We start from the raw sequence: 16,360 nt of genomic DNA, 5'->3' as shown, positions 1-16,360 counted from the left end.
GGAAGGAGACTCGCTGATAATAATAATAATTATAATTGCTTACACTTATATAGCGCTTTTCTGGACACTCCACTCAAAGCGCTTTACAGGTAATGGGGACTCCCCTCCACCACCACCAATGTGCAGCATCCACCTGGATGATGCGACGGCAGCCATAGTGCGCCAGAACGCTCACCACACATCAGCTATCAGTGGGGAGGAGAGCAGAGTAATGTAGCCAATTCATAGAAGGGGATTATTAGGAGGCCATGATTGGTAAGGGCCAATTGGAAATTTGGCCAGGACACCGGGGTTACACCCCTACTCTTTTCGAGAAGCACCCTGGGATTTTTAATGACCACAGAGAGTCAGGACCTCGGTTTTACGTCTCATCCGAAGGACGGCGCCTGTTTACAGTATAGTGTCCCCATCACTATACTGGGGCATTAGGACCCACATGGACCACAGGGTGAGCGCCCCCTGCTGGCCCCACTAACATCTCTTCCAGCAGCAACCTTGGTTTTTCCCAGGAGGTCTCCCATCCAGGTACTGACCAGGCTCACACCTGCTTAGCTTCAGTGGGTTGCCAGTTGTGAGTTGCAGGGTGATATGGCTGCTAGGATAGCTCAGAGCGCAGCAGAAGAAGGCCCTGTCACCCACAGAGTGTAGATGGTCTTGGGGGACAGACAGGAGACCAGAATTAGATGAACGAAGGCTGGGAGGTGGGGAGTAGGACGATAGTAACTCAAGACAGGTACTGAAGTACTGCCGAACAATGCAGAGCCTTACAGGTGAGCATGAGGCCTCCAACGTTGACACCTTGCCTTCTAAGGGAACATGAGCCCTCAACCTATGCCAGGAAATTGCACCCCACAAGATTATGGAAACACCAGAACCTTTCAAATATTGGAGCCGAGCAGCCAGGGCTGTAGGGTGCTTTTGGTTGGCGCAATATGTGCACTCATCCATTTGTCAAGAATACGGTGACGGATCATTCATCTAACCTGATCACATTTCTCCACTGCTCAGTAGTCCATTACCCGTGCTCTGCACCACTGGACTCACAAACATTCAAGCAGCCTGCTTTGTGCAGTTCTTGGGAAACTGTTTATGATGAAAGTGGCTAGGGACGCCCTAGATTAAACTTTGCAGTCAGTTTCTATGCCATTCCTTGCCTGTTTTGCCTTGTCTGAACCAATGCAAAGAGACGATCCTGGAGTTTGCAATTCTGCTTACTTTGCCCCTACAGTGATGTCTTTCAGACACAGCTGGTCGTGAGAAGTGTGAAACATCGGCAAGATGAGCTGTCTTGGTCGCTGAAGCTCCTGCCAAATACATCCCGGCAATGACCCCTCGTTCAAAACCACTGAGGTGTCCTCTTGTGGCTATAATTACAGGCAACCAGGCCTGTCCAGCAATTCAATACCTAAGCCCAAGCATGCTAATTATACATGAGCCACATCTGTGTGAAAGCCCTCAATATCAATATACAGGCATCCCTCATTTACCCAAACATTTCTATTTTTTTGTCTACTACCTGTGTTTGATGCTAAACATTTTCACGCATTAACCACACATGACACTGCCTACCTTAATTTCTTCATTGCCTACGATGATATCAGTAGTTCCAGGAACTGTCTGTAGTAATGGCATCTGCTGGTATAGGTTTGGAAAGCACACTAAAGATCCAAGAAGAGTTTGTGCTTCAATTCGAGGAGCCTTTAAAATAAAGATTCCAAAATCACATTACAATCTAGAGATACAGTACCTTTGGAATATATTAGTGTAGCTTCTTCACTTCATTCAACTTCATTGCAGCGGTGCAATATGTAAGTGTACACAAACAGACATTTGTTGATGCTTAGGCACAAAAGGGAGCTAAACGTGCTCTCAAAATGATAAGGATACTGAAGTGAACTTCATTTAAATCCAAAAAAGCAACGGGCTTTGAAGTTGACAAACTAGTCTTGCAAAATCTATTGACCTTGGCCGACAAAAAGGTTACATGATGATCATGTCAGAAGAGTGAAAAAGAGAACCAGAAGGTCTGAATGGAAAATGATGTGTTAATACACTTCTAACACTGTTACAGAATGCTTAGCGCACATGCAGCTATATGTTTGTGATATGTTTTCCTACAGACAAAAGACATCTACAGTTAAAAAAAGGCAAAATGGACCAAATCAAAACAGCCACTGTGCTCTCTTAGAGTAGGCGAGAAAATGATCATGTACAGTAAAGCAATCATTTACAGTGAGGCGAATTCATGCTTTCTCATCAGCATGTCATTACGGCTGCCCAAAAGTTCACATAATCTGAACAACACTGGCTACAAACAGTATATATGCCTTTGAAAATATAAAAAATGGAAAAATAGCATAATTTGTGTTCTCGGTTCGATGAAGCAAAGGTGAAAAGGAGAGCAAAACACATATATACTGTAAATATTTTCATGTGTACTTAAGGATCTTATCTACATAAAACATTTCTCCAATAAACCTTGTACAGTTACACAAGTCGTGTATTTTAGAATGTCATTTTTTTCTGAAGATACTGTATAAACAGTCCAGTTCTGAATAGAGCTATACTTGCATTACACCTCAGAAATATACTGAGGACAGATGTAGAACTGCACTGCTGTTGTTTTGTACTTATTTAATGAAGGGAGAAGATGATTATCTGATCGTCAGGTCTGGCACTGCTCCGTGCACCTGGAAATTTCCATCTTCGGCTCTCAGGTTGTTGCGCTGGTGGCTAACGAGGTTTTGAAACCCAAGATTTACACCTGAGTGTCAAGGTTGTACGGTGGAGATTTCTCACAATCTGGTCTTTTGATGAAACGCCTCTGCCCTTGCAAGACAAGTCACTTTATACTGCAATTTCACACCTCAGCTGCCATGGCATCTACCCCGAGCGCCCAGGTTCACAGCACACTAATGAGCGAGCACCTGTTCCCGTGCAGAAATCTGAACCTCGTTAGCTGCTGGAGCTCAGCCTCTCGGGGCTGGGCGGGGAGGCCCCTTGTGGGGCTGGAGGATGCCTATTTAACATTGTCATACTCACCTCCAGCGTCTCAGTGCTCAGGATGCGGGCCGCCGCGGTGATGAAATCACCCACGAGCATTGTGAAACCGGGCAAGCCGAGAAAGAAGAAGCGCGGGGAACAGTGCCTGATGACTGTGTTTAACACATCCTGGAAAAGAAAAGGGGGGGAGGGGGGGGGAAGTGATTCGACTCCGTGACTGAAAAACACTGCGATTTTACCTGCTGAAAACCTGTACTGCATTTAAATTAAAAAGGTCTGTAACAAACATGTGATGGTGCACAAATCCTGCTGAGGAAAGCAGGCCAGCAACACAAAGACAGGCGTGTACCCAAATGAACCATGTTGAGAAGAAATTGAATTTAGATGTACCATACAAAGCTGAAACCAGTCTTATTTCCTAGTTCATTTATGTACAATTTTTTTTTTCATCTGCAGTACCGCCCGGCTAAATTCTCCGTAAAAAACATCTTAGAGGAAGGTGCAGATGACATCAGACATCAGAGAATACCAAAGTACATCCAACATAAATTATAATTGAAGAATTTTGCCTTTGTATTTCAGAATATGGTACAGTATACAGTAGACGATATCACAGATTAACCAAATATTCATTCCTAAACAGCTCCATTAATATACTGTATATTGAGCCTCAAGACCACTATTTTGTTTTTATCAAATATGTTTTTGTTGGATAAATTATACTGCTGGATAATCAAATTGTTCGGAAGCTGCTTGTGTTTTTACTGTCAAGCACTGTGAAGCCATCATGTCTAAATGTTTTTTTTTTCGTCCAGTTAAAACTTTGTAATGTTGCTTTAAATAACCAAGGAGGTAAATGTTAAGGAATTATGAAATATTAACAAACTCTGAATGAGTAATTTAGAAACAATTACAATAGGAAATGTATTGACCAAAATACAGTACAATTTTAAGAACAGATGGCTCAACATATACTGAAGTGTGCAAGGCAGATAACATAAACCGCACTTAAATCTATTAATATTTCCTTTATGCTAAAGTAGCACCACCAGTTTTGTGCTCAGGCTTTACACATGGGCTGCATAAAGAAACGATTGCTTCTACTTCAAATAGTGCATAGTGCTCCATACAACAGAAATGGTCCTCGCTAGAGAGTTTCCTGGAAGATATAATGAAAAAGAAAAGGGGCCGATTACAAATGAGATAGCTCTTTAAAGCTGTGAAGAGGTGGAGCCAATTCCCTTCCACCAGGTTAATATTTAAACAGAGGTTTTAAATCCTCTCAGCCCTGGGCAGGCAATATCCAACAAAGCAAACATGTTCTGAGAAAAGCAGCAGATGGGTTCTCCTAGTATCACAGTGCACAGTGAATTCTCTATGTACGGGCTGAACAAAAGACCCACCTTTCTATAATTAAAAGGCTGATTAATGTGTTGCTTTCCTCAGTACACACCTGTAATTACAAACAGAGCCCAGGTATTGTGATGAGCCTTCATCACAGAATGCCAAGCGCTAAGCTACACAGCAGCAGATGGGAGTTCATTTCTGTTGACATATGCTGCAATAAAGAGGGATTTGCGCAAACCTGGCTTTCAAGGTGGCAGAACGAAGCATATTTCGAAGATTAATATTGTAAACAGGCATGTTGTTAACTCTGCTTTCCTATTAAAGACCCATCTGTCATATTTACGTGCAGACAACTGTTGGAAAGGTCTGCTCGGAAAAGTGAAGTACAGGATTTTCATTTATAGACATTTATAATCATACCCAGAACTATGAAAGACACTTGTTCTGACAGCACTAAACTTTTAACACAGATAATATACACTCTGATGACACTGATAAGTCAGAAAACCAGCTTGAGAGAGGCCCTCTTGTGACCTTTGACATTCACAATAATGTCAAAATGAAAATGCTGCATGACACATTAATACATGTATCTACAGTATATAACTAGTGCTTTACAATCTTGTCCAGTATGAATAAAACAAATTCTCCAGCATCAAAAATATTATTGTCCCATTAAAAAAAACATTATGTTTCACAGTCTATTTTAAAAGTGTGTTGTATTTGTGAAGATTTCACAAAAGACACTGCAGTTGTAAAATCAACATTTTTCAGTATGACATCCCAATTGAATGTTAATGTAACAGACCACTATTTTGACAGTTCAAAATTATCATTAGATTATGATAACTGCACTTCTTAGTTCCTTCATATACAGTATACCTGTTTGCTCTGCTGCAACATTAGCTTTAAGCTATGCCTAATTTGATAAAAACATGGAAAATGATTGAATACCTGACATGGAAACAAGTATCACATTTAGTAATCAGTCTTGTCTTTATGTTAATATAATTAAGCTTACAGAGAACGTAATCTGTTGTACCTCAGTCCATCCTTTATTGAAGAATGATTATTGTCCTATATCATGTTTAAAATGGGGAGTCCCAAGGGAAAACTTCGGGAATTCAAATCCAGCCTTGACAGTTCCAACAGAACAAGCAAACAAGCACTGGTACAACACATATTTGCAAACATCAAGGAATAAAACCATTAGACTCACATACAACATTCCTTAAATATGTACAGTAACAGGGACCAGGGCTATACAAAACTGCAGCATGGACATTATACAGTATGCTGAAAAGCTGCTCTGCCCTATATGACATGTCATTTCTTTGTATTAAAATGGTTTATTTATAGTGTTTCTAACACCTGCGTTATCAGAAAAGCCTCCTTTGAGAAGTGAAATGAAGACTAATCACATGATTTGTTTATATAGAATGCAACTGTTTACTGCATTTACTGTACTTAAATGCCCAAAGAAGGGATCATTAAGGTTATTTGAACATCTAAACAGAATAAGCTAATGCATCGGTTCTCTCTTGGTCTTCAACACTGGTAGTGGAATATGGCCACCTTTGTGACAGCTCATAAAAAGACAAATAAAGGTTACAAATGAGAGGAGGTCGTTTGGCCCACCTAGCACATTTGGCAGTTAGTAGGAAATTGTTCCCAGGATCTTATCCAGCCATTTCTAGAAAGAAGCCAGAGTATTGGCTCCAATCACAAGGCTGGAGAGCATGTTCCACACTACCACAACCATTTGGTTCAACACATTTCTTCATACTTTCCTCTCGTGTCCTCTCATCTGTGTTTGAGAATTTTGAATGCTTGTATTTTTGAATACTTATATAGAATACGCGCATGGGCAATAGGACATTCTTTATGTCCGTTAATGCATTTATTGCAGTTGCTCTTTTCTGGACTAAATTCAGAGCAGCAATATTTGTTTTTTGTAACATGGTGACCAAAATTGTACACAATATTGTAAATGAGTCCTAACTAGTACATTATACAATTTTAAAATGAGATCCCTTGATTTGAATGATATACTTTAGACTATGCAGTATACAGTAGCTTAAGGTTTTGTTTGCCTTTTTATTGCTTTTAGTGGCTCACTGCACTGTTTGACCTAGTGCCTCACAATGCACATAAACCTTGGTGATGAACCACACACAAGACCACTCTTTGGCAAGAAAATGTAACAATGACTGGAAGAGAGATTTCTTTCTCCCCTGAGTAAGAGCGCTGTAGACACCCTTAACAGTTCCTGAGCTGAACGAGCAAAAGAAAGTACTGATTATTTAAAAATAGGCTTTTTGTAACTTGCACTCACCTTGTAGGTGATGTCAGTGATAATCAGCTGACAATGCTGTCCATATTAAATCCATACCAAAAGACAATTTAGAAACACCCTTTTTTTTCCAAGACAATTTTCAGTTCTTAAATTGCTAAAAAAATTACACATATCACCGCTTTAATTATGCATCTCTGATACTATATTTCATTGTCTTTTCTTTTGTAAACTTTGTTCTGTTTATCTGCTCCAATGCAGAGTTTAAGCAATTAAAGAACCTTTATAAGGCAGCTCAACTAAATGCATTACTGAAAGGAAAAGATAAAAAGTGACACAACGCTTTGGCTCTGGAGCCGTCTGCAGGTGTGAGGTCCTCCTCATACACCTGAAGAAGGCTCCACAGCCGAAATGTTACGTCTCTTTTCAAGCAATGCATCAAAAGTATGCAGATATCCATCAATTTCAGGAAATGCTTCTAACCCAGTATTTAAGGCAGAAACACATGACATTTTTCATGACAGTTTAATACAAATCTTACTTTAACTGAAACCTTTTGTTACAGAGTTAAAAGAGTATTTGTAGGACAAACAGATAATAAAGATTATTAGCTGCTATTTTCAGAACAATAGGTAAAACTATAGGAGGCATGAATAAACAAAGCTGATGGCGACATCATATGCTATGCCCTGCTTATCTCCTGGCCACATGCTTATAGGAAAGGTGCAGAGTAGTCACATCTGCCCAGTATCAATCAAATTGTAAAAATCAGATAGTTCAAACAGAAATGCTTTCTTCTTAGTTTTTTTTTAAAGCACATTTCTGTAAAGCACTGCTCTGTAAATACCAGCTATGTTCAGCTGCTCACTACCAGGTAAATGAATCACTTTAATTGAACGCTTTGTAAACAGTGAATGGGAAAAACAAAAGCAATAAAGACAACATGTTGCGGCAGTAACAGAAAATTGGCTTACGCATTTGGTTGGATTGACACTTTTCTTCATTCTCCCGTAATTGACCTTTGGAACATGTAATGTGTAGAACAATTTCTGGTAATTAGTGGCTCTGAACCCTTGGATGATTACACAAAATGAGCATTTTAGAGGAAGAGGCAATTCTGAAAACATTTCCATTGTATGCATAATTACAGAAACATAATTTGGGATTTCTTTGTGGAAATCAAAAAAGGCACTATATCTCCTTGTGCACAAAGCATGTTTTTAACAACAAAAGGTGCATTAATGTAGTTTGGGGAAAGCTGATTAACCCTTCCCAGTCTATGCAGCTTGCCTGAATTTTAAGGTCGGGAAACAGAAGACTGAAAAGTTTTAAATGTATTCAAAACCCAGTTACCAAAATTACAGATCCATCTACTAAGACCGGGGCATTTTCGAATGAATGTAGCAGAAGTGGGTAGTTATATTTGTTTATGGTTAATTCCCACTTTTCATTACCCAGCTGAAAAGACAAATGTAATTCTGTTCCTCCTCGGCAATTTTCACTCACAATTTACATACATATTTACGGCATCGTTTCCGTAGTTATTTTCAGAATTGATCATTTATTCTTTCTTGCTAGAAGAAAAGTCTTAAAATTCAAAGGCAGGTTTCTAGAGACAAACTAAAGGTTTCACTTCTAAACAGGCCCTTGGTGGGATAGGAGACAGGTAGGAATATATTACAAAATCAATAGTAAAACAGTAAAATTCCCATGTATTTACATATGGTATTATATAGAGATACACAAGGCTAAATGAAGGTAATGGAATACATGAGAACAAACAGTTTCAATTTTGATTCAAAACTGACCCATTCTATATCTCCACTCAGGTTTTAAAAAGAAAATTCCTCTATTTACTTTTCTTTAGTAAGGAATTGTAAAGTTTATTCTTTAATACATATGCATCGACATATCGCGAAAATATGATGCTCTTGTTTGAGAACTAATAGCCCTGCTTTGCTTACGACACATCATAAAGTGAAGTAAAAGACAAAAGAAAACAACATGTTGCATTTCTTCCTTTTTTGTAAACATCTCTTTAACTGTAAGATCTATTCTAATAAACTATCTTTTCAAAGTCTGGCTTAGAAAAGACAAATGCCATGTAGTCTTTTGAGGGTTTTTTTTACAGGCTGCACTGAATGTACAGTAATTATCAACATACAATACACAGGTGAACTTATTTTTACAATTTTCATAAAATGTATCATTTTACTTTTTAGTTTATAATCAGGGATTGACAAAATTGGTGTGCAGCACGTACTGTATGCTTGCTGGAAAAATGTATTTTAAAGTTGCCTGTATGTGACATGCTGACATTTATACCACATACAGTAGTGTAATGTTTTGGTAGCAGTTTTTTTTCCAGTTACCTTAAATATCCTTTCCTGATAATAAGTCTAATTATGGTAACAAAAATAAAAAAAATGTTATGTATGTTTTAAGGACATAAGAGTAAAAATATAAGAAAAGTTACAAACAAAAGGAGGCTATTTGGCCCATCTAGCAGAAATCCATCCATTTGTATCCTGAGAAAAGCCAGGGTATCAGCTATATTGGTTTTATTATTACTTTATTCAGTTTGCATGGGAACCACCATACCAGCTATATAAGAACCTTTGTCAGGAACATTAATTGTTAGAATAATAAATTCTGATTTCATTATAGTGGACATGATGTTCAAATCAAATAAATAAGCCACAATGTTAATTAATATCCGGTTCACAGTAAGATTACTATTAGTTAGAATTAGTATTAATTATAATACAAATATAAGGTGTGATTAGTCCTTTGCCGACTTCTCAAAGCCTACTTTCTGAAGTCATTCTCTGAATAAAATGCCGTAGATTGAGATGTTGTATAAAACAACATTTCATGTGCGTTTTCATCAGCTTTTGCCATTTCACAACACTATAACAGCTGAGCCATCTAAACACACTTATAAAAAAAAACTAAAAAATTTAAATTAAAATACAAAAAACAATCTATACATACAGTATAAAAAAACATCTCCAATTACTTTTCTTACACCACCCAGTTTGATGTAGTCAATTCTGTATTTTTTATGCACTTTTTTACCGCTATGAATCCTATGAGCAAAGACTAGGGAGAAAGAGGAGGTGTAGCCTGTCACAGGTACCAGTGCCCCTCACTGAAAGTCTTGTACCAGTTGGGGAAGAAACACGGCCTTCACTAACAGCACATCATGCCCCTGTCTTTTAATTGGCCAAGGGTCACCCTGCCCAAATAACTGCCATCCAGCTGTGTGCCCCCACGGAGGGAGTCCCAGTCACAGTCGGCTAGTAACACGAGGCTCGAATCTGTTATCCTAGAGCTTAACCTGCCATTCAGGAGACTCAGTGAAGATATTTCTCATTTCTCTTTTCTTTTCTTTCCATATGTAGTCAAAGTTAGAAGCCACTGCATTTAACGAGGCTCATGAGCACGTCCGAAATGGATATATATGCTTCTTAGAATATTTCTGTTATGACTGCACTCATTTATGAAACCTCCTAGTAATACGCTAGGAAATAAGAATTAATTGAAACTTATTGCATGAATTGTAATTAAGCATCTTGAAAGAAAAGGCAATAGAATCTTGCTGGCATTTCATTTCAAACATTTCTGACCAAAATATCCTTTCTAGGAGCCCATACACAGCTACAAACACTTCAGGCACTCTGCCTTGGCACTCTAATAGCATATAAACATCTGTGCTTCACACTTCATACCAGCACATCAGCACATCAGATCATATTTATGCTGTGTAGGTCACAAAATAAAAATGGGAATGGGTTACAGTCAGCAGACACAGCCCAGAAATTTTATGTTCGTTTATAAGTAAAACAGCTACAGTAATTGTCTTGTGTACTTGGGGCATCATTACCATTACTATAAAGCATATCATACTGTAGGTAGGTATCCACATGTCAGCATCCAAATGATACTGCATTGCTCAGGAATGGATTAGTTCCAGAGTAGTGTTCATTCACTTTCTACTCTAGACTGTGCAGTACCGATCTTTCACATGTTAACACAGGTAAGGCAAAAAGGTTTTGGCAATTTCTTCCTGATAGATTATAAAACTCTCCTATGGTCTTTAATCACCATGCTTAAATCCAATTAGCCTTGAAATGCATCTTTAATACCAATATCTGGTAGTCTTATAGTCTGCAGAATTCAGATGAGATGTAAATCAAGACATAATTAAGAAACAATTGGCCTTGGACATCCAAACTGTCAGCCTACATTCCTTTTCAGTTGTTTTCTTCTTATTAGCTCAGACACTTCCATTTGCAAAGATCCCTTCACATGTCTTCGACTGTGATCTCCTCTCCATGTAAAGATAATGAATTCTGTGTACATTACCTCACAGAAAATATAAATAATATTTTTTTCCTTAATGTTTTGGTAACTAAATATTCCATGTTTAAACAAAACAGTTGCTTACTGCTCAGCATGTCAACAGTTGATTTGTAAACAGATTTTCGCTACTCTCTCTTGTCCCAGTTTTGACAGCTGTCTCTAAAGTTTTGTTAGTGAGGGAGCTATACACTTCTTTGCATGGAAGAGGTGAATGAGGTAAAGTACCAGTAAAATGAAAAACGTTTCTACAGTGTCAATGGATTAAATGTTTGCAAAAGCCAGGCATTAAATTAAATTCTCCCTTCCAAGTTGGAAATTTCAGAAAATTTCCCAAAGTAGCCCTGTAACAGCCCAGTCAGTCCCATAAGACTCCCAACTCCTGTTGATCCTAGCAGTGATGGCTTCTCAACTTAGGGAATGTATAAACACAGAAACACAAAATGAATACATGAACAAATGAAAAAAATCCGGAACACTACATTTTCTTCCTACAGTATATCAAAATATGTCAATCCTCAAAAATGACCTTTTCAAAAGATGCATTGTTGCTGTTGCTGGACACCCCAAACTAATTTAACTCAGCACACAGTTTTAATTACTACCAAACGTGTGCATGTTAAAATGTCACTGATGCACCTTGTGTGTTTGTGTTTTAAGCACGAGAGCCAGCCTACTGTTAAAGGGACTTTTTCATGTAAAATAGCCAAGCTGTTTGCCTATTGTGCAGCATGCAGACTATTTTCATCCAATCTGTACACGCTCCATTGCACATCCCCGTAAGCCTGTGCCAACTGAACAGCAGAAGTCCCCATATTGTATTTTGTAATAACAAAGCCAAAGAATATAACACAATCCCTCCAACAGCATCTCATTTCTATACAATAAAAGCCCTAGATGCTAACCTTGATATAATCATTGTTCTGCCACCCTTTTAAAATTCACATAATTGGAGTAATTAATTACATATATTATACTGTGTGCTGCATCTTGAAAACAGACTTGCTTTACTAACTAAGGCAAATATACAGTAGATGTGGGGAAACAATAAAATATAAACATACAGTACATGCTACAGTGTATATTCTATACATGTATCTAAATAATAAATAAACCCCCAGCCACAATGTTCCTGCAATCATTTTGAACCCTGCATTATTTATTTAGGGAAAATTTTAGTTGCAAGAGGATCATGTGAAAATGCATTGGCATGTTATAATGTATACAGTATGTGAGCTTAAAGTGTTTTCAGGAGCAAAGAGGATTTTGTTGGAAGCTACATTAAGACTGCATCTGACAATACCGATAAGAAAACAGATCAAAGGCCAGAACAACCAAGAAAACTTAAAAATGCTTTTAGGAAAAAGCCAGTTTTACCATCTGTACATAAATATAAAAGAGACATTTGCTCAGATACCAAGAAAAGCACTTGCTGAACAAAAACTGAAGTTAAAATCTAGCCCAAATCTAATTGAAAGACTAACAATTTATACAGTTAAAAATGTGAAGGAATCAGTGCTGATGTTAGTATGATAGATACTGTAGCTGGAATTCTACAAAATCTCTTTCAGCAATATGAAACAAAGTACTGAAATGCTGTTTTACATTTAAGGAAAAGTTAAAGATCATCATAATTAATTAAAACACTGATCTTGAAAATTATACTTTAGATATAGAAACTTAAATATAGAGGAATGATCAGATAAGTGCATCTAGAAAAATATTTTCTTTGTTCCTCCCCACTCTCCAATACAAAGAGATGGGACCTTCGGGGTTTATTTTGGTTGTCTTCTTGTTCTTGGTGCAATTAAACACTAAGAGTAGCTTTTATCAATATTTGTGGAAGAAACTGAATTTTGACATCAGGGTATAGTTTGCTCTACATTATTGAGCAGAGAGGAAAAATGCTTTTTTCTTTAACATATGATGCAGAGTTGTACTTTTATGCTCATAACCATAATAAAGAAAAAATAAAAAAGTGCTCTAGTAATAAGCAGTTTGGCACTTGTTTTTGTTTTTTTATTTTTCTCATCTAAATTGGGATTTCATTTTCTCTACTTCGTTCAGAGATCAAGACCATTTTGATTATTTTCATCGGAAAAAGGCTTCATTTTGTGTCAGCAGTGTAATGTCTTTGCATAAAAGGTAATATTTATTTTGATTAGTTTGATTTTAATGCTAAAAGAATAAACAGTGCACTGTATGTAATGATTATGTTTTTTACATCTGTTTAAAATAATGGATAAAGTGTCAAAACCCCTAGACATATTTTTCTAAAATTGTTCAAACCGTTTCAAAAAAGAAAAGTGACAAAAACATTAGTTCAACTCAACAAACTCAGCATCTTTTATATTTGCTGCAGTAAAAACGAGGTTTCATCAAAATATATTTGATTCTCTAAATGCCATTTCCACAATTCATTCATCATGCATTGCAAGTATTACATTATCCTAAAGGTCACAGCCATAACCTGTAACTTAAAACGTTTACTTAGCAGCAGATGGAAGTCTTCCTTACAGTATACAGTACAGTATATACTGTACCTAATTGTGATAGGATCTCATGTGCTCAAAATCCCAGTACTTTAATAAGTACTGAGAGAAAGAGAGAAAAAGAAAAGATTACAAATGCAAATAAAATCCCAAACTCTAAATTTTCTTCCTATATAAAAATATGGCAATCCTCAAAAATGACTTTTTCAAAAGATACCTTGTTGTTGTTGCTGGACACCATAAACTTAGTTAACTCAGCACACAGTATTAATTATTATTACTAATTAACAAAAGCAAAACAAATTACATTTCTTTACTACAGTGTTTCATAATATTAGTTTTCATTTTTTATATTTAGTCTTTTGAGAGACATGAACGGGATTCTCGCATATTTTCACATCACCACTGTCATTCCTAAGTAAAAAATCAAAAGATATAAAACTAGCCATTCTGAATAATGTCTAACAATGCATTTAATCCTGTGCTATTTTAATGATAATAAGGCTGATTCCTGGGCAGTACTCTGCTTAAGGGTATATTTAGTAAGGGGTTTAGGGAACAGACGATTAAGTACATACTGTAAGCCACTGAAATGTGGTATCACTCAATGGCATTTTTTTTAACATGTTGCTGTGTGTGTATGGAAATATGATGTACAAATCAAAACAACGAACAAGCAAAATACATAAAAGCTCAATCTGAATGATACAGAAGCATGCTGCTTCTTGCACTAATTTCAGCCTGGTGTCTATTAACAGCTCTCATGCTCACCTATAAGGCCATGCATGGCTTGGCACCTCAGTACCTGTCTGAACTACTATCGCCCTACTCCCCACCTCGCAACCTTCGCTCTTCTAACTCTGGTCTCCTAACTGTCCCTCAAGCCCGTCTACACTCTATGGGCCTTCTCCTTCTCCTGTTGAGCCCCCAAGCTCTGGAACTCTCTCCCCAAGGAATCCAGGCTCAAAACCTTCTTCTTTAGAAGAGCCTTTACTTAACTGCTTCCACTCTTTACCCCTCTGCTCCTGCTATACTTAGTACCACCATCCACGGCTTCCTCTGTGTATTGTAACTGTGTTTTATTTTGTATATTGTTTTTTTTTTATTTATTGTTGTTGTCATTCTGAAAAGCGCTTTGAGAAGCCACCTCTAAAGGCGCTATATAAAATAAAGTTATTTATTAAATTAATTATTTATTACATTTTTTATTAAATAAAATTATGATTTATTATTATGACAGCTGTAAATGAAACTTATTCCCGTGGCTATTCGCACCAATCCCGCAAGCACAATCAACGCTATAATCTTAGCCTGATGCTCCACAACCTGCTAGTTCATACACTGATCATTTACTTTTGGGTATAATTGAATTTAATAATGGCTCTGAAGTCTGAAACATATGACCACAGCTCTTGACAAATGGCTTCTTCTGTGACCTTTCTGGAGTCGTGTATGTGTGCCAGCGCCGCTTGATGAACTGCACAAGGCTTACACTCGGGAGTTTCCAAGGGTACCCAACAGCTTGGAAGCTCAAACCAGATACCGTGGAAACCTTCCAGACACGGGCCAGGACTTAAGAACATAAGAAAGGTTACAAACGAGACAAGGCCATTTGGCCCAGTTAGTAAGTTTGGTTGCTAGTGGCGACAGTACATGATCCAAGGATTTGAATTATCATCTACCCATCTGGAAGAAGACAGGGTATCCGTTGTTTTGACAACAATGCTGAGCATCTTATTCCAGACTCTCACATCACTGACAATCCATCTTGGTCCCTCCCTTCACGTTTCCTGAGTATGCAGAGACTCTAAAGACTCACTGTGGCTTCCCCTCTTTAAAATGCCTGACTGACCTACTTCCCTCCTAATGGTTCTGAACAGCCGGAGACAAGTTTAACTTGGGTTTACATATTTTATTACAGATAATTGACATTATTTCACACATCAACATTACTGGACCAGGGATTTCATCATTTCATTGGTTGTGTCCGCTATGCTCAAGAACCAAACCGTCAACATAATGACAACTGCACCACCATGAGGAGTGAAAAGAAGAAAAAAAACTCCGCTCACTAAAAAAGGAAGCAAAATAAGACAAAGCTGTGAAGATTAAAAGATAAAATTAAAGAAGATTCCAGAAAGATTTAGAGGAAGTGCATGTGTGCCCCCCACATGTGAATACTTACAGTATGCCCTGTTAGAAGCAATAGTTAAGAAGAACAGTCTGGCAATTTGTGCACAAGAACAAACAGTAGATTGACTGGGTTTATGTCTTTAAAACTCACAAAAATAATGCTAAGCAAAGCAATTTGGACATACTGTGCAACCAATTCAGAGAGGGATTTTTTTTTGTTTACTTAAAAACGGTTTTTACATAGATCATTTGCCAGGAGTGGTAGCAGCTTAAATCTTACAGCACACTGCCATCTAGTGGATACTGCAAGAAAAACAGCTCTGCCAAGAAAGCACATACTGTATGCAGCACATCTTGTGTGATACAGCTCTTGGTAAATGTCACCATGCAAACTGTGTAACCTAGAAAGTGTAAAGTGTAAAAATACAAGCATTAGAACTCTTTAACATTTATGTCAATAACCTGACAAGTTGATAATACCTATCAGACAACTTCTTCAGAATATTGTCTTATTGGCCACTTATTATAGAACAGTTATTGTTACAGTGTGCATGTGATCACCTGGTTTACAAGAATAAAACAGTTCGGAAAGTGGCCATTAGGGAACAACTCTGTCCAGCAGTGCTTCTAAGGGATGAAAGGGATGATCAGCATATCAGTAAAGCAGGGGGAAGAGAAAAGAGAAAATTTAAATCCTTACACCATACAGGGAAGACAGAAGCACTGATTT

General features: G+C 37.6%; 1 protein-coding gene across 10 annotated transcripts in view; it reads right to left on the bottom strand.

Moving 5' to 3' along the window:
- Window positions 1-16,360, bottom strand: part of ralgapa2 (Ral GTPase activating protein catalytic subunit alpha 2) — a 198,778-nt gene that overhangs the window by 94,809 nt on the left and 87,609 nt on the right. For all 10 annotated transcript variants that reach the window (XM_088626655.1, XM_088626653.1, XM_088626654.1 and 7 more), the window contains 2 exons: window positions 3,043-3,171; window positions 1,570-1,698 (listed from right to left, as the gene is read on the bottom strand). In XM_088626655.1, coding sequence (XP_088482781.1) covers window positions 1,570-1,698; window positions 3,043-3,171 — 258 coding nt within the window. The remainder of the gene's footprint in view (window positions 1-1,569; window positions 1,699-3,042; window positions 3,172-16,360) is intronic.

This window comes from Lepisosteus platostomus, chromosome 3, assembly GCF_059453375.1.
Source record: "Lepisosteus platostomus isolate fLepPlt1 chromosome 3, fLepPlt1.hap1, whole genome shotgun sequence".
NCBI lineage: Eukaryota > Metazoa > Chordata > Actinopteri > Semionotiformes > Lepisosteidae > Lepisosteus > Lepisosteus platostomus.
Note: the sequence above shows the minus strand (reverse complement) of the source record. Positions and strands in the feature narration are given on the sequence as shown.